We start from the raw sequence: 22,408 nt of genomic DNA, 5'->3' as shown, positions 1-22,408 counted from the left end.
GATAGGTAGGAGAGTTGGGACTCAAACTTGGTTTGTTTCACTAAAATGTGTTACCACCTAGAATATTAAATATTCATAAAATTATTCAAATATACCTAATCCCAAGATTTGAGGGAGTTTATTTTGTCTATTAAAATAGAAACTCTGCTATAAATGGGTTCATATGATGTGCATTGCCATATTTTCAGACATATCTTCCACTTTTCCCCTTCGTGCCCCCATGCTCCAACCAGCTTAACCAGATAACTAGCTTTACCAGCCTCCCTGACTACTCTTGCAACACTCGACCAAACATATGCTTCCCTTAGCCATCGCCATCCTTATTTTCACATGTCCAAATACTATCCATTTTTCTCGTCCCAGCTCCAATGATGCCTCCTCATAAGATTGTTCCTACTTCTTTCTGCAGGATACCATTTCCTCTTCATTTGAATTCCCAAGACAGTCTATCCTTCCCCGCCATCACACATAGCTGGTTTTAGCCTTATTTGATTAAACATGCACACGCACACGCATACGCACATCATCTCTCTAAGACAAAGTGATGCTTGAGAGAAGAATCTATGTTGGATTGGATTTTTATCTTCCACATCATCTAGATTCATACATAAAAATAGAACACAAATATAGTTATTTATTGAGCTCCTACCATATGGCAGTGATTATTTAAGGTTTTGTATATTGCATCTCATTTAATCTCCTAGCAATCCTATAAGGTAGGGCTTAAGGTAAAGCATTTTCTAGATAAGGCAGCCAAGATTCAATTTAAGTAATTTCCCCAGAGTCACACAGCTAAGAAAGTGGAAGAACAGAATTCAAACCCAGATTTTGTAGTCTGAAAGCTCATGTTCTTTCCACCATGTCCATAGCCTCCCTGTATGGTTTCTAAGTGTGTAAGTATATGTTAAATGAATGAGTAGATGAATTAGTAAAAAGACTACAGTTGCTGTAAATGTGTTTTAATTGTCATCATTTCTATAAAAGGATCCTAGTTAACACATAATTTCCCTGAAGTAGACTAAACCTTAACTGTAATCTTCTTTTTTTTAAGTGTTTTTATTTTTTATTTTTTCAAATGACCAGAAATTGAGTTTATTCAGGAATAGTGGAGGAACTGCAATTAAGAAACACATGCTGTGAACCAGCTCCAGTGAGTCCCTTGAGGATTAGGGATAGGCTGTATTTATGCACAAGGAGTGCAAAGCAGGGGGAGGTCCAGCCAGAGTCCCAGCAGCAAGTTCATTGGCTTGAGGATGGGGATGGATTCTCGGTGTAATCGTCTTAATATTGAATATATTTGTATAACTCAAGACATATGAGATTCTGACAAATTTAAATAACAAATATGGTGATATCCATTAAGCCATGCTGTTAGTCATAACCAGTTTTCATAATGCTACATTACCACTCTTATAATAACTTGTTAGTACCTATACATCATACAGAAATAAAAGTTACTCATTATTAAATAAAAATTAGCCCTATAATGGGAAAATGTATATTTTCCATTTCTGTTGTTTGAGAATATGTAGATCTTTGGGGCTGAATTGAACAAGACCCAATACAAATCTCTAATAGTCCTCTGGAATAAAAGAAAAATTTTTTAATAATTTTAAAATATGGGAAAATAAGAAAATCAACATTGCCTATAATTCCACCACTCAGAAAAGCACTGTTAACATTTCAGTGACTTTTCCAAACTTACATATAGGCATAGAGATATACCTCTCACAGAATTGGCCTCATACTACATATGCAGATTTATGGCTTTTTATCTCTCAGCTTATACGATAAACACTTTTTAATATCATTTAAAAGTTATTTAGAAAACATGCAATATTGAGAGAAAATAAAAATTTTATGTAGATGTATTTCCCAGACATGATATTCAGTAAATTCCCTGACATATGCTTCCAGACTCTTTTTTTCTCAGTATCTATTATATAAAATTGAGATCATACTTTATGTTTTTTATTATTTACAAAAATTGGATTAAACTGCATATATACTATTTTAACCTGCATTCTTCATTTAATAATATGTTGTGAATATCTTTTAATGTCACCAAATCTGTTTCCATGGCAATGTTTTTAATACTTACATGTCCGTTCAATACTGATGACCATACATGTTTTTTCCAGTGTTTTGCTTTTACGACTTTGCAACCATGACATTCTGTGTATACCTATTGTACTCAATTTTGTAGGACACATTCCTGGAAGTGGGATTTCTGGGTCATAAGTTCAGCAGTTTATACCACTGCCACTGATGTATAAAGAAGGTCTTTGCAGCTATTAGAGAAAAGGTAGATGGTGGTATGTGTACTGACTTGGAAGGATGTCTAATATACAATTTAAAATTTTTAAATAAAAACAGCTGCATAATAATATATATATTATGATCTAGATCAAATTTTTATTTAAATATTATCTGTCTCCAGCTTATGTGTAGATTTGAGTATAGATATGAATTCGGGCATAGGTATAGAGATATAGCATTGAATACTGGGAATACAAAAATAAATTAAGAACATTTGCTGACTTAAAAGAATGCACCAAACCAAAGTGGGACTCAGAGTAAACAATTAAATTATGCCACAGTGTGAATGTATATGCTGGAAGGCGGAATACTGGCGACACAGTGGAGAGCTTGCAAGGCAAAGGGCCATCTGGCTGCCAGATAAAATAATGATGCCCATTTAAATTTGAATTTAAACACTGGATTTCAACTATGATAAACAATGAGCAGTTTTCAGTATAAATATGTCCTATGCAATATTAGCACATTTATATTAAAAATGATTCATTGTTTACCTGAGATTCACATTTAACTGAGCATCCTGTATTTTTATGTGCTAAATCTGGCAATCTTAAGCATGGCCAGAAACATGGTTTTGTCATCATAAGAGGAAATCAACTCTTAAGAATGAATTCACATCCACAAAAGGGACTAAAGATGGATGTATGAACTGGGTACCCGACTGCCAGATTTCTTGTTTAAATGTCTGTGGCAGGGCTTCCCTGGTGGCGCAGTGGTTGAGAGTCCGCCTGCCAATTCAGGGGACACGGGTTCGTGCCCTGGTCCGGGAAGATCCCACATGCCGCGGAGCGGCTGGGCCCGTGAGCCATGGCCGCTGAGCCTGCGCATCCGGAGCCTGTGCTCCGCAACGGGAGAGGCCACAACAGTGAGAGGCCCGCGTACCGCTAAAAAAAAAAAAAAAATGTCTGTGGCAATCATGACATTTACTAAGTGCCAGTTAGGCGCTGTGCTAAGTGCTATTCAAGCCTCATTCCGTCTAATACTCATCAGGCCTTAAGAGGTAGGCACTATTCCTGATCACAAGAGAAGAAACTGAGGCACAGAGCTAAACAAATTGCCCAAGATCACATGGTTTCTAAGTAATGAGGCTGGAACTTGAATCTAGACAGTCAGACTCACAGCTTGCTCTCTTTGTTCTATTCTCTACTGCCTTTAAAATAGGAGCTATAATTGCCAGGATGACCGAGAAATATAATTAGACCCTTGAGGGAAAGTATATGCTAGACAGAATTTTTTAAAATAAAACATAATGGTTACATACCCAGGCTTTGCAGCTAGGCGACCTGGATTCAAAGCCCATCCCTACCACTAACAGGTCAGCTCTGTGAGGAGAGGCAAGGTACTGCTAAGTCGTGCAGATAATAGTATTATATATGCCTTAGAATTAATGGGTAAATTACATAATATATGATATATAAGGCATAGGTAGCACAATGCCTGCCTCAAAGTAAGTTCCCGGGGTATTTGTAAGTAGATGTTGATGATGTTGTTGTTGTTATTATTATTTAAAATACTCAGAGTACAAAACCAAGTGGCAATCATAAAGAATACACTATATACGAGTTTTGAAGAGAGAAAAATCTGCAGTCCGCCTCCATAAACTTCAGAGACTTTATGGAGAAAGTAGAATTGAGACCCTGCTAGAAACCAGGAACAAGTTATACATACATTCACAGGAACTTCCTAAAATATATGGTTGGAAGAAAGGACCAATCAATGTAAATTTTAGTTGCATGTGAACCATCAACTCAAGATAACTTATGACCTCAGGCTATCTCTTTATCCGATTTTAGAAGTGCAGTCCTCTGGAAAGAGGGCAAGGCAGTGTGACAGCAATCTTTTGTTCTTACGGATGTCTTATCCTTCCTTCCTGGCTACCAGACAGTCTTCATAACCTGCCGGCAATAACAGACCCAAAAGAGTAAATGACAACAGCTGCATGAAATAGAGGAAAATGTACCATTTCCTAAAGGACGGAAAAGAAACCCATTTAAGGGATTTGGTTAAAGCCAGTTCATCCTTCCTGTTGATTAGTAGAGCATATATTTGAACATTATCTTTCCTCCAAGGGAGCTGCTCTTATACTCCACTTGAGCTTTCATTCAGTTAAAGGCATAAGGGGTTTTCTCCCCTAGAGTCAGTATTAATAATGTAAACTCGACATACAGAAGTATATAGTTGAATTAACATATTGCATTCTGTTTTAGAAGATATGATTTAGCTAAACATATTCAGAAATTCGTACGTAGGTGTGAATTTTAAAATTCAAGACCTAATCTGATTTAGAAACCTTTAGTTGCAGCGTTACAGATAGAAATCATCTTGGAGCCTCTGAGGAAAGAAAATTATTGTTGTAGAGGTAGAGTTTTCGTTTTGCAATATTATGTTTTAATACCATGATAAACAGAGAGAAACCCTAGTGAGATATTAAGCTTTGGACCTTATTGGAGGTGGGGGGGATTGTGATGTTCCCCATATTTTTCTATTGTTCAAACTCTTTTGTTGTTTCCAAATTTTTCTCCCAAAGGAATGGTTTTGCTTTCTTTATACCATCTTTGAACAGACCTGGCTGAGAATATGAAGATGTGGGTAGTTACTCCACAGGCCAAACCTTAGAATACCTGTGGGATGCCCAGCTTACCTCAAATGGTTGTGCCCCGCCTACAGCTCTGCCAAAAGGGCAAACCCAAAAGGATCGGGTGGCTCACCCCCCAGCCAGACCCGAAAGGACTGAGTGTGTACTTGACCCAAAGGAGGCCAATTTAGAAGCTAGCCAGTGACCAATAATGTGCTTTACTCAAAAAAGTGAACTAGGTCTGTCAAATTCTCTCTTAAGAATTTTTCATTGAAAAATAGGCCAAGTGAGCAACTATAAGTGAAAGGAGAAGCTAATAGTTAGTGATGTAAAGGAGGCCAGAGGGTCCATCATGAGTCATGTGCAAGTTGATGTTATTAGGAGGCATAAGCTAAGAGCGAGCAGAAACTGTGAGGTAGAGAGTACCTCATTTCTAAACTGTCAGTTAACAAAAGTGGTGAGTAGAGAGAGAAGAAAGAAATAGCACAGAGAGGAAAGGTGTCCTCTTGAAGGGAAAGCTCTGGAATAAAGATCCAGCTCATCGGATCTCACCCTTCCTCATCTCCGCCAGTTCAGCTTTTTCTGAGTTCCCATGTGCATATGTCCTACTACTTGAAGTAGCTCAAATAAGTCACTGTTCCTTGCAATCAAATTTCCTTGCCAAAAAAAAGTTTGCTCAATGACAGAGGGAACATTTTATCTTATTCACTAATCTATATATATCTAGTACCTCTCTCTGGGCCTGGTACAGAGGAGGCCTTTGGTAAATATTTATGAAATGAATGAATGAATATGCAAATGAACAGTCAAAATGATTAAACTCATTTAATTGCATTCAGTGCCCACTAATCTCCATGGCTTCCCATCGCCTTTGAATATTATAGTTGTATGCAAGACCTGCCCATCTTCTCAAGTCTGTCTCCTACTCAAGCCTTTAAAAAACTCCCTAAATGGGGCTTGTTTTCCGATTCCCCTTTAACTTTGCACGTGCTGTGTATTACCACTTCCTAGAAAGCCCTCTTTCATCCTATCCTCGCCCTGCACCTGAATCCTACTTTCCCCTGTGGTTTCTTTCACATCTTAGTTCAAATCTCTTTCCCAAGTGGTAAGAGAATTATGTGTTCTCACTTCCCACTCCATAAAACCCCATATATAATTTTGTACTCCAATAAAATATTTTCCTGTATCGTTAAAATTTTTCATGAATATTAACTTTAATAACTAAACATGGGGATATATCTTATATTCTGTACCTTTATCTCTTTGTTGGACATTTTGATTGTTTCCTTTTGTTCTGTTTTGCTCTTATAACAGACCACAAAGACTTTCTGTGGAAGCCTTTATTCACTTTTTTTTTTCTCTTCTTAAGATTGCACACAGGAGGTAGAATTGCTGAAACAAAGGGCAGGATTATTTCTAAAACTCCTGAAATATATTGCCAAATTGCTTTCTTGAGATGTGTTAAGGGGGTTTTACACTTCATAGCACCAGCAATATGAGTGTCTGTCTTACCATACCACAACTAAATAATGACTTATCGATTTGAAAATCCTTTGTTATTTTTAAACAGGCAAAGGGCGAGTATCATTTAATTTGTATTATTTTTATTCCTGCTGAGGTTAAACATTTATATGTGTGTGTCTATTTGTCATTTTTATTTCCTCTTTTGTGATGGGGCACTAGCAGCCTCTATTTTCTATTGAAAGTTTGTGTTTTTTCTTATTGAGTTATAGGAACATCTTTAAAATATTGATAAATATATTTGAGTAGATGTTTCCCCAGCTTGTTTCTTGTTCATAAGGTTTTTTTACTTCCGTAGTTTTACATTTTATGTAGTCAGATCTCTCATCTTCTATGTGATTTCTTCTGTTTATCCTATGCTTAATATTTTCTTTTCCATCAAGATGCTGTGTAACTATTAACCTGATTTTTTTCTGTAGATTTATATTTTATCCCATGAGGTCAGTTTAAAAATTTTTTTTAATCTTTAAAAGTAGGTTTACAAAGAATAAAAGAGTTTAAACACTACAACAGGACATATTCAACGTTCCTCCAACAATTCAAATCCATGTCTCAAAGGCCTTGGTCTGGCCGTACTGATCTGGTGTCTTAGATTATATTTGTTTCAACATCTTTCAGAATGCCACAAAAATACTATTGGAGCTGGACGCATTCACCCAATACCACAGTACTGTGATTCCTACACTCTTTGGAAATATGCCTGTTAATAGTCATCATTGTCAAGGTCATCGACTTTCAACATCTTATTCCAATAAAACACTCATGAACCATTTATAACCCACTGTCATAAAAGGGGCCAATTTTGCTGAAACCCAAACATTCTTTTGAGGAAATAAAACACTTAATAATGCAAAACTTTTAAAATGACTTTAAATGCTCTGCCATTTCTCTCCTCAATAAGCAAACATAGTAAAATATAACTGAGAGTGATGTTTATAGAGAGAAAATGGGGAATCCATCCTAATTTCTGTTTTTAAAAAGTAAATATTTATAGATTATGGTACATGACTATTACTAATAACAAATTACTTATGGCCCAACAGTTTGCTGTGACACCACAGCTGTGAGCCACACAGGAAAGCAAATCATTATGAAGGTGCAGGCATAAATTTGGGGTTAGGGTTGGGGATGATGTCTTGTTAAAGGCAAAGAAGATAATTGAGGAGCTCAGAGAAAGTGAGCATCACCCTCACGTGGCTCTGATACAGGATCAATTGCCTTTAGAATCAGGAGCAAAAGTGAGCCTTTAGAAGGCACCATTAGCCAGTGCCTTTTGTGATACTGAAAAGCACTGATTGTTACTTCCCTCCACATTATAATAAAGTGAGAGCAGCATTCTCAGAGGCTTTGCTTCTCTGCAGTGTGAGTGCCTGAGGGTAATAATCAAGATAACATGGCTGCTGTTTGATGAGGTCGCAGTGAGTGCCATGCACTGAGCTCGGTGCTTTAGGTGCATTCTTCCTCTATTTCTCACAGCTACCCTCAGGCTGGTATTGCTGTGCCCACTTTACAGATGAGGATGCTGAGGCTGAGAGAAGTGAAGAAACAGCAGTTCACACAGGGTAGAATTTGGAGAACCAGAATCCAAACCTAGCTCTGTTTCTTTGCACTCACCACACTGCTTCATGATAATTTACTTCTGTGTAGAATTTTACAGTTCACAGCTTTGCTGGTCTACAAAGGTTTTTTAGTATCATTAAAATGAGGAAGCTAAGTTTTGTAAAAGTTACATGAGTGTGGTACCAATAGGCGTCTACTCCAAGGGCCCCAGTGGTAAAAGTCTTTGGGGGCCCAATCTGATGATGCTAGAATTAAGGGGATGAATGGGCTCATCTAGACCAATCTGTTCTCCAGATCTCTCTATATCAGACTTTAAGTTCCTGATAGTACCTTCGCCAAATGGCTAACACTTTTCTGCTTCAAGTGTAAGAGAAATCAGCCTCTTCCTTAATCCTTATCATTATAATGTCAAATTCACGTGTTGAGCCACATAGTTCACTCCTTGATCCGATATTCTCTTTTATCCCCTAATTACTTTTAGGCTTCCCAAAATTCTGTGCTTAAGACCTATTAGCCCAGGCCTGAAATTCAATCCTCTTATGCTTCCTTCTCCAAATCCTTTGCTCAATAAGCAATGTATTATTTATAAAGAAGAGTCTGAGGCACGCTTTTAAGGTTTAAACATCTTTTTCTCCAAATTACATCAGGCAGTATTCTAGATGCTTAGGCATCCAAGCCCTCGGCCAACCAACTGCCACCATTAAGGCAGTTTGGGTCTATGTCCTGCTAAGGTAGTGCATGGGGCTGGATGCTCCCTGCCCATTTAGGGCAGCCAAGGAAGGTCACAGCAGGATGAGGGTTAGAGAAACTGAATGGAATACAGATTTATCCATCTCTGTCTATATGACAGAGAGATTTATGGTCAAAGGCATACAAATACATAACCCAAATCCTTCCTACTGCAATTTTAGGCTCTTCCTTTTAGTTCTAGCTCAGGAAGAGAGAATTAAAAGTACTGATCATGTTTTTTTTTATTACAGCTCTAGACCTTTTCTATGACAGTGCTTCATTCATACCTTCTTATGCTCATGGAAGCTATGGGGAAACAAAGATAAATGAGATTTGGTCCTGATCCTCTATGAGCTAACAGTCTAGAGAAGGAAATAGCCCAGTGCACCAAATATGACAGTAGAATGAGGTGAGAACCCTGCCTGAGATGGCCTGAGGACTTTGAGAGCAGTACCTTTAATGGAGACATGGAAGACTCAGTAAAGTGAGTCACTCTTCCTGTACCTCTAAGAGAAACGAGTCATATTCCTTTGACCTCCTATCTTCAGGTGCCATACAGATGAGTATTTACAATCACCATCACTGTCATCATCATCGCTGTATTTAACTCGTCTCTGATACAGGGCTGGGAGTTAGGGTGTGGCAAGTGAAACACACAGGTCAAGTGCAACATTTAAGGGGGGTACCAGAAAACTCAGTAATTTAGATAATAATATTTTAATACAGTATTTTAGAAAATAAAAGTAATGCAGAGTGAACAAAATTTTAAAGACAGGATCAGCATGGTATTGGTCTCAGGTTCAAGCATTTGTCTTTTATTTTTGAGTGGCATAGTCTAATTGAGGTGATCTGAAAAGGACAATGAAAACAAAGTACCTGTTTCATTTTCACTCTTTTGATTGCAAACAAAAGATCTGACCTAAGCTCCAGTAAGGAAATACGGTAGGATGTGATAGTTGATTTTCATTATACAACTGATGTCATATGGGAACCAGCAGAGAAGTTCAGTAGCATGAGCCTTAATAGCCCCCTTAAAAAATGAACCCAGACCGTTATTTTGGATTCAAGAAACTGCTAGATACTTTTCACAACAAAACTTGGTGCTCTATAATTAATGGACACAGCTACAGCTACCCTATACCTGTCTGCATCTTTCCCTTCTGCTACCAGTTTACAATTATTTCCTGCTCCTTTATTCACTTTCCATAGGAGTATCTAATTGGCATTGACTTTTTTGAGCACTACCGTACAAGCCATGGTTGCAGAGCCAGGGGTCCAGTCCTGGTCCAAGCAGCTTTGGCTAGGGAGGGAACTGAGTTGGGTTGGAGTCAAGTGGAGCAAATGGGAAGGAGCAGTTGCAGGCAAGGTAATTTTCCTTAGAATAGGGTTAGGTGAAGCACCTGCCTCTAATACACCAGCATTGTGGACTAGCAATTGAAACTGCACCCAGAAAGCAGAACAAATAGCAAGTGCTAATGGTGTTCCGAGAAAAGAAAGATCACCAAGGGCCAGGGTGTGCTAATTATATGCTATAAGAGCCTGCAATTATAAACCCATAGATATGCAAATAAATGCTGATGGCTCAGCACGGGAGACTACAAAGCCATTTATCCATGGCCCCTGATAAGTGGACAGCAAGATAAATGATTTGTTTATAAATTCACTTAGAGATTACACTAATATCTCTAACTACCTTTCCCCCCTTCTGGGGGGCATCCACAAAATGAAGAGAACCAATAGGTACCTTGGATTGGATTTCCATATTCATTACCTTCTGACCTAGGCTACTCTGGAGGTTTGCAGTGGGATAAACAGGCCCTTTCAATTGTGTCTGGCTTTCCCTGTGACACTTCTTTACTGCATACATTGCAAGTGATGGTGACATCTGTTCTTGCCACCCAGATCCCCGTGACAGCTCATAAGTTGGCGTTTCTTGTCTGTCTGGCAGAGAGGTCACAGAGAATATAACTGCAGGGAAATACTAAGGATGCTGTCTGCTGGCATTAGGCTTTATGGAACTCAAGGCTGAGAAGCCTTTGAGGGGCCCCGAGCTTGTGGGGTGACTCTCACAGGAAGTGAGAGCAGGCATTGCTGTGGCCAGACTTGCACATACATGAAGCCCATCCCTCTGAGAGTTGATAAACTGTGCACACCAAGTATTTAAAGCTGTCAGTTCCTAGTATTGAAATAAAGAAGTAATTTGAGATCATTAAAAAAATTTTAAAAAAGAAAAATACCTGTCAGTTCCTGACAATTTGGGAGTTTCTGTCCTTCCGTCATCTAACCTGTAGTTAATGATGGTCTAAAAATTTTAAACCTATTTAGGCGATTCAGAATAACTTAGGGCTTCTTGAAAATGCCAGAAGTCTTTCTTCATTTCTGTCAGTGGAGAATGTTTATTTAAAAATCTATATCTATACCTATAGATATACATCTCCATCCATTTATTCCAAGAGACATTTCTAAAGTACCTACTATGTGCCATTTCCTACGTTCAGACAGTAGTAGTAGTTACTGGATATTTTACTGTGGCTGGTATAGTACGTAACACATAATAGAATTCTAGGACTGTAACAAAGCTAGCAGACAGAAAGCTTCAAATGTGAACCCCATTTTTATGTCACGTAAAAGGAGATTCTCGCTGATATTTTTAATTTAGTTGTTTGGTTGCATGAGGACTTTGTCAGTGTTTCAAGAAGTCTTTGTCAAGCCTGTCAAGTGTTTTGTCATGTTTTGGTGTTTTTTCATCTACCCATCTTCTGAGATATCAAGTGTTCTCACAATCAAGAAAAGAAACTGGATTTGATATGTCTACTCTTTAGCCAGTGACTGTACAAAATAACATGCAAAAAAACAGAAAAGGAATCAAAGCTGAGTGATAGGTAAAAATAAGCCTGCAATATGAGTAGCTGTATCTCTTTTGATTGACTTTGATAAAACTTTGAATCAAGAGTAATTAAGCTTAGGCAAAGAATCAATCCACTATGAAACAATCTGGAAGTGACTTTCTAAAATCCAAGATATTTAAGCCTGCCCCAAACACCAAATCTTCTAAATATGTGAGTTGTGAAATAATATTATGGTCATAAAATGGTTCCAAAAAATATAGGTAAAAGGCTCACAAGTTCAGCACTGAATAGTGTGCTGGACCTCATTTTTTTTTTTTTTTTTGTCTTGAATTTATTGTAGAGTTCAGAGACTAAAATGTTTTCCCTAATTTAGATGAGTACAATACAGGTAGGATTTTTTTTTCTTAAGGTATGTATGTATTAGCCAGCTTTGATTCTGATAATTTGTCTCAAAATATAGTGCTACCAACGTAAGAAGACTAGAAGAAAATTGGTAACATCATTTTCTTGGTCTGTGGAGACAACATCAGACTGAGAAAATTGAATAAGCTCTTTAGGCAGAAAGTGCAACGTTACTGAAATGACATCACCATGACAATGTTCTATGGCCTCAAGGAAGTCATTGATTCCTTTATTCTTAGGCCCTGGGCTGGCAGTTTAGATCAGCTACCATTTTTTTTTTAACATCTTTATTGGAGTATAATTGCTTTACAGTGGTGTGTTAATTTCTGCTTTATAACAAAGCACATCAGCTATACGTATACATATATCCCCATATCTCCTCCCTCTTGTGTCTCCCTCCCACCCTCCCTATCCCACCCCTCTAGGGGGTCACAAAGCACTGAGCTGATCTCCCTGTGCTATGCGGCTGCTTCCCACTAGCTATCTACCTTACGTTTGGTAGTGTATATAAGTCCATATCACTCTTTCACTTCGTCCCAGCCCTTCCCCCTCCCCATGTCCTCAAGTCCATTCTCTATATCTGCATCTTTATTCCTGTCCTGCCCCTAGGTTCTTCAGAGCCTTTTTTTTTTTTTTTTTTAGATTCCATATATATGTGTTAGCATACAATATTTGTTTTTCTCTTTCTGACTTACTTCACTCTGTATGACAGACTCTAGGTCCATCCACCTCACTACAAATAACTCAATTTCATTTCTTTTTATGGCTGAGTAATATTCCACTGATGTAACATATGTGCCACATCTTCTTTATCTATTCATCTGTCGATGGACACTTCAGCTACCATTTTATATATGTATTTTTTTAATAAAGATTCAGTGGGTTCTCTAAACAGCCAGGGGTTCTAAATTATATAGTCAGAAAATAACATTCTTTAAATTTTTCTCTGTACAAAGAAAGTGTTATTTGGACTTCTGATAGAGTTAAATGTATTAGTACCTTATGGTAGGCCCTATCTGTAGTTATTTCTTTGTATTAGATGATCAGTCTTACATTTTGTAGGAGTATATCTGTTAATATTAAGTCCTATTTATATAACAAAAAATTACACTCGCTTAAACATGATAGTTTATTTTTGTACAAAGAAGATATCCAGAGTAGGTAGTCCAGAGTTGGTACAGTATCACTCCATGTCATCAGTGACACAAGCTGTACCATTATGCTCTACAATCTGTATCGTTTGCCTTCATTCTCAAGGTTGCTTCATGGTCCAGTGTGACTGTTGAAGCTCCCACCATCATATCTGGGTTCCAGGTCAGCAGAGGGAGGACGTGGGAGAGAATACAATTGCAGGGGTCTCAGCTAAAGTAGCTTCCCTTTAAGCAGCCATCTCAGGAATCCCACAACCACATCCATCTACAAGGCTGAGAAATAAAGTCTTTATTACAGGAAAAGTGCCCAATGAAAAGGTTGATATCTATTAATAAGAAAAAAGGATAAGAAATAAGAAATAGGAAAAATTAATGTTTGGGAAGCAATCCAGCCATCTCTGCCACAGTGGCTCTATTTCAGCGTGGAAAAATTGGAGAATAATAGCAGGTCCTCTTGTGATAACCTACCCAGAATCATTCCCATAGAGCTCATGCATGCCTCTTCATTTCTTATTTAATTCATATTTATGCAGCCTATTAATACAAAGCTTTTTCCAAGCTGAATTTTTGTGTAGACAACACATTTTAGGTACAAATAAGACTGTGATCTCCCAAGGCAACTTTAACCAGAATCATGAGTCTTTCTGTCTCTAAAACTATGGGAAATGTACATTAATCTTCATAAAGCTGAGTATATCAACAAAGCAAAAACAGACCCCCTCCCCCCAAATCAAACAATAGTCAATCTGACTATTTTAAAAGATGTGTTTCAGTGGCTAACTAAAAGTATCTTTCCTTTTACATTACTTCCCACAGTGTGAATTACTTATAAAAACTGATTTAAAAACAAAAAACTTTTTAAGAATGATTTTGCAGCTGCCTTTTTTAAGGGCTGGTGTTTACCATTATAAATTATGTGTGTGTATCATTGATAAACAGAAATTTACAAGCTTACTAGATTTTTTAAAAAATAGAGCACATGTCTTCCCTAAGAATAGATTCCCTAATGTAAGAAAAAAGTCTGGCTCTTTTATTTTAAAAACCTTTAATTCTTCTTGTAAATGTTACAGGGTTAGCCACTGGGATAGAACAGGCCAAAGTACTTCATTTTACCACTGAGATAGTTATTCTGGGGGACAAAATAGGCCTCCAGATTCCTCCTGCCTACTCCTCAGCCCTTCTACTGTGTTATACAAAATAAACAGATCAAGGAATCTCTTTCCATGTGGTGAAAAGCTTTGGGTTAGAGAAGAATCCAAGTCTCTAGACAGTATGTCTAAGCCATGATTGGCCACAGTAATATTATAAACTAGGTAGTTTGTTTTTAATGCTTTGTTTATCCTCCTTTCTTCCCTGTTCTCCATCCTCAGTCAGTTCAGGAAGCATTGACTGAGCACCTGTTATACATTAGAGGCCATGTTGGGGGCTAGGGCTACAGAAACACAGACTGTGCCCTCACTGAGTTCACCACCTACGCTTCCTGTGCCTTTGTTCAGGCACGTGGCCACCAACATGGCCTCTGGTGTCTTGTGGCCCTTAGGGGCGCTATCTGCCTCCCCTGGGTATGACCTCATGGGTATCGCCCGGTTTCCTGACACGCTCCTTACCTTCCCGGCTAAGCCTACCCTTCCTGGGTCCATGGCCCAGACTGCCAGTAGTACTTCCATTTAAGTTCCGATCTTTCCATTCTTACCTTATTGGAAAGGTATTGGTAGTAATTTCAGACCATGTGTTTAAAAAGTGGCGAATAGAGTTGTGAAAAAACTGTTTTAATAACCAAGGACTTTGTTTTTACATGGATCTGTGACCAAAAATTGTAGAAAAGTTTACCCAGTCATACTATGCATGTTTGTAAAATAGCAGCTATAACAATGTTGCTATTTTAGATAATGTTACAGTATCCCTAGATGAATTCACTTAATAGAAATTTTACTAAAATGATTATCCTCTTTGTAGAAAACTTTCTGAAGTCAATTATTGGGGGACAAACTCTGAATAAATATATGGAGGAACCACTCAGGTCATATAACCTATTAGATTCCTGGGTAAGACCAACCCCCGCAAGGCACCAAAAAAAAAAAAAAAACGCAATATAAATGTGGGAAGTTGTATTCATTTATTCGTTCATACATACAGTCAACAAATAGTTAATAGAATATGTACTGTGTACCAGACTGTATTTTAAGTGGTTAACAAAATAAACGTAGTCTCTCTCCTCATAGAATTTATGGTGTAGTGAGAGTGACAATAAAAATTTAAAATAAACAAAAAAATTATTTCATGCCGAGAAAAAATATTATGAATAGGTGCTGTGAAAAGTAACAGGGTGTCCCGGCCAAAGTGGTCGGGGAAGGTCTCTGAAGTTCACATTTAAGATGAGATTCAACAAGGGGGGAAAGTGGGGTGTGTGTGTGTGTGTGTGTGATGAATTGGGAGATTGGGATTGACATGTATACACTAATATGTATAAAATGGATAACTAATAAGAACCTGCTGTATAAAAAATAAATAAAATTAAGAAAAGGAAAAAAAAAAGATGAGATTCAAGTTTAAGAAGGAGCCGTGCCAGAGAATCCCAAAGTCTGGCATTTCAGACTGGCTTATCCAAAAGGATATAGCATTTAAAGGATGATTATAACTCTACTGAGGTGTCTGACACATGGATTTTAGTCCTGCCACATGTCAGCCAAAGTTCTAATTCCTGAGCCGAGAACCTGTTTCCTGAAGAGACTCTTAACTCAGGCCTGATGAAGCCCAGGGCATTGTCTGGGTTGTTCACTTTTGAGTATGGTGAAATGCTGCTAGTTGCACAGTTGTTTAGTGTGTGTGCTAACCATGCATCTCTTTGTCTGCCTCTTGTATCACCAGGCCTCCGGAACCTGTTTACAGCACTGTGAACAAACTGTGCGATAAGCCTGCTTCTCCCAGGCACTATTCCCCTGTTGAGTGTGACAAAAGCTTCCTTCTCTCAGCTCCCTACCCCCACTACCACCTAGGCCTGCTCCCTGACTCTGAGATGACCAGGTACTGCATGCACTTCCTCACTTCATCTTCTCAAATTGCATGTGCTTCCAAAAGGATGAATGGGTAGAATCCACCTCTGCTTACTTCTCTTGCAATCTACATCTTCCTCAGGGCGGAAAGATGTTCTGCTTCCTTGGGGCAATGGGAGAAATTAAGAACATTGACTTTTTCTTTCTAGTGTGATCACAGAGCACTTACACATGATCACATGATGCTCTAAATGTTCTTGATTCCCATGCATTTTTAATAAGGTATTATATTTTTCCAGAAGAATTAATTCTGAAATTTAATTAGCACTATTTTCCTCATACAGAAGGATGAAAGAGAACATTTACTGAATACATTTTTTTTTTTTTTTTTTTTTTTTTTTTTTTTTTTTTGCGGTACGCGGGCCTCTCACTGCTGTGGTCTCTCCCATTGCGGAGCACAGGCTCCGGAAGCGCAGGCTCAGCGGCCATGGCTCACGGGCCCAGCCGCTCCGCGGCACGTGGGATCCTCCCGGACCGGGGCACGAACCCGTGTCCCCTGCATCGGCAGGCGGACTCTCCACCACTGCGCCACCAGGGAAGCCCTGAATACATTTTTGATTAATACATTTTGAATAATAATACTGTGCTCCATGCATAACAGCCTAAGAAGTAGATACTATTACTGCCGTTTAATATTTTAACTAAATTATTAAATTAATACCACCATTTAACTGACTCCTTGAGGTATTAAACAACTCATCCAAAACTACAGAACTAGTTGGTTCTAACTAACCACAAAGAACATAATCTTCACCTTTACAGTATGTTAACATCTGTTATCTTATTTAGTTACTCCCATTTTATATAAGAAAACTGAAGTTCAGAGAAGTTAAGGCAGTTCCCTCAGTATGATATTGCCAATAGCTGTGGAGTCCAGATTTGATCTTAGAATGTTTTGAGTTTTTCCACAATTTGTAAACAAATTGTTCTAAGTCTGAAGGTTGGACATAATTCTGCATTATAATTCTAAAGCATATGTATGACAGATAATAAAACCCTATCTTCCTGTAGCAGCCAGAGAGGGAGAAAGAAAAAGAGAATACAATGTTCCATAAGGTAGTTCCAATTTAGTTTAAAGTGGGGAGATCTCAACTGTGATGTTTCTACATGTAATGGGGTGCTTATATTGTTATGTTTTCAGACAGAATATCTTCATATGTCTTCATAATATTATTAGGACTGAGAAAATACAGATTTTAGAGTGATTCATAGTGAAGAGGGTCTCCTTAGAACATCATCTCTGTCTTTGGAGATTTTCAAAGAATAAGTTTAGAAGTCAATTATTTGCCTCTCTAGGGGAGTTCAATAACAAATTTTAAGTTATATCTAACATTTCTAGAAATAGATGAGAAACATAGTTTTGGCTATGTAATCAGCTGGGGCATTTTCACTAATTTGCAACAGGTAAAGCCTAATAGCTTTGCTTGTTTTAAAATTCTTTATAAATATTAATTAAATCCTCCTATACTTTTAACAAATTATAAACACTTTTTCTTGGTACAGTGAAAAATACAGTTTTGAAGCTAAGAGGGCAAAGTCACCATAGCCATAGGGAAGGGAGAAGGAACACACACACCTACAATAACGACTTTCTAGTAATTATGCATCTATAAATAGTCAGCTACATAAAGGCAGCTAACATTTATTGAGCTCTTCCTGTGTGCCAGGCGTGTTGTTGAGCACTTCTTACAAATTATTTCTCCTAACCCTGACAATCACCTGATGAGGTAGATGTTATCATTATCTTTGCTTTACAAATACAAAAGTCGGGGCTTGAGAAGTTACCTGACATGCCCACGATCAGCCACCACTAAGTGGCAGGGCTGGGATTCAAACCCAGGTGACCACTAGCACCTGCATAGGCATAGGCATGATGGCCCAGACGTCTTTGCTTGCTGGAAAAATTCTCCACCCATTTCTCTTTGTCTTTCCTTTCTCTGTTTTTTTCCTGCCTGCTCATCTCCCTTCATCTGGCTCAGTGTCAATGAATCTTTTTTTTTTTTTAAAGCCGTGTTCTTTTTTGATGAACACAAGAATTACATTCCTTGCCTCCCACTGGGGATTGTGATGTATCCCTTCCTAAAAACTCACCAGTAAGTGGATGACAGAATCTACCTTTTGTATGGACCCACCAGATATGATTCTTCTCCGTTTACTTTCTGTAATCTGTATTATGAAAACCACAGGGTTTTTTCCCCCAATTTTTTTTTAAAAATTGCAGTATAATGTTGAATATGTGTTTTTCGTATTACACACCCTCAGCAGTCCTGATATGCACTAGTCCCCACCCTCACCCTTCATCTTCCCTTTGGGAATTCTATTTTCTATTTATTCTCATTCTGTCCCTATCCTTTTCCCTATTCTTTCCTTTCCTTTTCCATACTTTTTCATATTTATTTCTAGAAAAATGTCACACACACACAGACATACCCATTTTAGTGGCATTGCCACCAATACACTGATACTGAAGTTCTTGATTTCTCCCCCACTTTGTTCCCCTTCCACACTTGTCCAACTCAGTAAATGGCACATATATTTACTCCACTGCCCAAGCCAAAACTTGAAAATCACACTTCGCACTTTGTTTTCCCTCACACCCATCATTCAGTCTGTCTTCAAGTCCTGTTGATTCTACCTCTGAAATATATCTCAAATCTATTAATTCTCCTCTGCTAGTTTTTCCACCGCTTTAATCCAAGCCTCCATCATCTTCCACCTATAATAGTCTCCTAATTGGTCTCACCCCTTCCACTTTTGTCCTCCTCTTTTAGTCTCAGTGCAGCCAAAGTGATCTGTTAAAAATACAGATCAGATCGCTCTCTCTCCTTTGCATTAGGATAAAATGCAAAGTCATTAACATGGCATCCAGGCTGTGCATGATCAAGCCGCTGCCTGCCTCTTAAACATCTCATGTCACTCTTCCTTTTGCTGAACACACTGTTCACACCAGCCTTCCTTTTCTTCACAAAATGCACTGAATCTCTTCCTGTCTCAAGCGCTTCACACATGCTCACTCCTCAAACTGAAAAGCCCTCCCTACACTTTGCCTGATTAACTTCTGGTCATCTTAGGTCTAAGTTTAACTTGTACTTCCACAGAGAAGCTCCTTGAAAAAGGAAATCAGGTCCTCTACTCTATTGTCTCTCTCTCTTTTTCCCCATATGACTCAAGCAATTTATAATTGTACATTTATGTGATTTTTAAACCAAATGCCTATCTCACGCTCTGTGCTGCAAGGTCAATGAGTGAAACGCTGTCTATTTTGTTCACCGCTAACACTTAGCCCAGTGCTGGCACAGCAGGAGCTGAGAATTACTGCGTGCCTAATTAACGTGGAAATAAGATCTGAAGACAAGCAAACAGATACCTGTTTCAAGAACAGGTCATGGCTCAAGCTGTGCTTTACCCATTTTTTTTTACCTCCATGAATGAATGAATCCATGCATGGAAACAAATAACAGACTAGAACTAATTTTGTGTATTTCACTTTCACCTTCAATTTTCTTGACGGTCAGTGTCTACATTACAGATTGATTAGGTAGCTCTCAGCTCTTCATGAAGACTGGGCAATTCCTTTCAGAGATTATTTACTTCCTCTCCAATGGGAAATACCTCTCTGAGCAGATGTTTCTTGAAATACAGCCAGTAATTCAGGGGACAAGTTCAAAGATTTCTAGTTCCATTTATGACACCATCACTTGCTTTTTCCACTGTGACCTTGAATAACTTAAAGAATATCAGAGGTAGGTGAGAACTGAGAGTTAGATAGACAAGCCCTTATCCAACTCTGTTAATGATGAGGAACCCAATCCATTGTCTTCATGGGTCCACATCTTACTTCTGCTCATGGTAAAATAAAAGTATTTAGGGATCTTCTGCCCTACAAAGAATATTATAAGAAAATATCAATTCATTCAATCAAGATTTATCAAGCACTGACAAAGTGCAAAATATTATACTAAGGACAACCTTTTACAAATATGTAAATTGAAGAGGGCAACCAAAAATTTTGAAGAAATGCCTAATCTTTAAGTTGCAATATGTGCTAATATATATTTTTCAGGGCATTTGAGAAATTCCCCCAGTCTATTTCAGAAGTATGCCCATATTGATATAGTAATTACAGTCTCAGATGATGATGTAAGCTAGTTCTGTGAAAGTTAGCCCGTGAACCACGCTTCCCTGTGTACCAGTTAATCTCTAATTAGCATTCATAAAAATGGAGGCAAGTCAGCAAAAGCAGGGAGTCAGTCGTCTGTATTCTCTGCCTTTTGAATACCCAAGTTCTCAGCTCTTTGAACTGATAGCAAATATTCAGGGATGAATTAATGGTATACACAATTTACTTCTATAACATCATCTAAAAGAAAACAGAGAAGTTATAAGTTTTCCTTAGCAAAGCATTTTAAATTACTTGGCCAAGTGTCAGCTCCTAAGGCTGCAGATTATGTTTAGAGTAATTGACTTTTCAGATCTTGCAAAAGCAAGAAATGGGCAGAGCCTGGAATAAAACTAAAATTTGGAGCTCTATGAAAAACAAATGGGATTGCTGTGAGGCTCCTGCTTATCCAGTATATCTTTTTCTTTAAGAAAAAAAAAAAAAGATGTAGTTTTTGATGTTGTAATTGGTTTTTCTACTTTGGGAAAATGGTAAGTTATTCAGCTTTTAATATTCCTGGGGCAAGGAAAATCATATTCTTGCCTGTTTTCTCGACATACGGCATATTTTCATTTGTCCTTTTACATAATTGGTCCTAATTATTGTTTTGTCGTTGATAAACAGAGACTGAGATAAACCAGATGAAGGCTAATTAAAATATGTGGGCAGATTTGGGATAGGAAATGGACTCTGAAGTATTAGGTGATCATAAAACATCTTTACTCCTTGAAGAGATGTATTCATGGGACTTCTACTAGGTCACCAGAGATTAACCTGGATGCTAGGGATTTAAAGGTGAATAAGACATGGTCCTTCCCCTTAAGCAGTTCAACATGTAAGTGAAGAATTCATTACTGTGCATTGTGATGTATATCTGCTAAAGGCCCTTGGTTTCTCCAGTGTACTTAGTCTCTAGGTAACTAAAAGAAGACTATTATAAGAGGTACTGATGGGAGCAAACATGCACTCAGACTGTCCCTTCTGCGAAGGTGTGAACTTACACATATACACAGGACTCTTCCCCACTCACACCTTATGTTATTAATTCCTAGTCATTTAGAAGAACCAGTCTTCCTGGGAAACTTAACCTTATCTTTTCGTAGGTCCATCTGCTAGATTAGTTTCTAACAATTTTCTACAGGGCTCAGAATCCATGTCTATAATTCACTCCTTGTGTAGAAATCAAAGTTGGCAGCCTCAAGCCATTCCTAGTTTGGGAACACAGAGCAAGATCTTTTCTCTTACAAGATTTCAGCCATATGGCAAAGTTATGGTGGCCTGTCTTTGGCAAGCGTTCTCTTCTTATAAAATATTAGAAAATGTATCTATTAATGTTTTAACTGTCTCAAAGTCTATAAACCCAAAATCAAATATAACTTCTAGACATAATAATGCTATCATAAAAGTACACGCGAGTCTCTGAAGGTAAACAGAGGAGGAATCAGCTAACTCAGCCTCTGCTTTTCTTAAAGTTTTCTCAAAGACACTGAGCTCATCAGTCAGAAGAGGGAAGAAGTATGTTGCAGGTAAAAGGAATAGCACAGAGTTAAGCCTCATGATGTGTGAAAGCACAGGGCACTCTGGAACAACCAGTAGTTCTGTGTGGCTAAGGGTTATTGGGTGGGTGATAAAGTTGGAGCTGCAGGCAGCTACAGTTCATAGAGGGTGTTACTTGCCAAGCTGAAGATTTTGAACTTCATCCTGTAAGCAGCGAGGAGTTTGAATGCCGAGCAACGACATAATTCAATTTGTGTTTTTAGAAAGATCACTCTGTCTGCTGTGTGAGAAGAGTTTGAAGACAGGGAGACTAGTTAGCATATCAAGTAGGGTTGAAATCATGAAGAACTAAACTGAAGCTATGGCGATGGAGAGATATAAATAGATACAGAATTAATTATCAAATAGATTGGGTGGTACTTAGTGATTGACTGATTCAAGGGGAAGACTTTTCTGGCTTGGAGTATTCATGAGATGGTGATTGCATCATCTCCCCTTGGAGACAGGGGGCGCTGTTGTCCACAATAAATATATTTAAACATAAAACTCTGTAGAGGGAAACTCAGTGGAAGGAAAGGGAGGCAAAGTATATG

At 38.1% G+C, this 22,408-nt stretch overlaps 1 protein-coding gene across 26 annotated transcripts in view; it reads left to right on the top strand.

Moving 5' to 3' along the window:
• Positions 1-22,408, top strand: part of DLG2 (discs large MAGUK scaffold protein 2) — a 2,016,902-nt gene that overhangs the window by 1,514,034 nt on the left and 480,460 nt on the right. For 21 of the 26 annotated variants that reach the window (XM_060303817.1, XM_060303816.1, XM_060303819.1 and 18 more), the window contains one exon: positions 15,975-16,130. The exons of the other annotated variants lie outside the window; for them this stretch is intronic. In XM_060303817.1, the coding sequence (XP_060159800.1) occupies positions 15,975-16,130 (156 nt within the window). The remainder of the gene's footprint in view (positions 1-15,974; positions 16,131-22,408) is intronic. 26 annotated transcript variants of the gene reach the window in all.

This window comes from Globicephala melas, chromosome 8 (genome assembly GCF_963455315.2).
Source record: "Globicephala melas chromosome 8, mGloMel1.2, whole genome shotgun sequence".
In the NCBI taxonomy this organism is placed as follows: Eukaryota; Metazoa; Chordata; class Mammalia; order Artiodactyla; family Delphinidae; genus Globicephala; species Globicephala melas.
The sequence above is the reverse complement of the archived record's forward strand: the minus strand, read 5'-3'. Positions and strand labels throughout refer to the sequence as shown.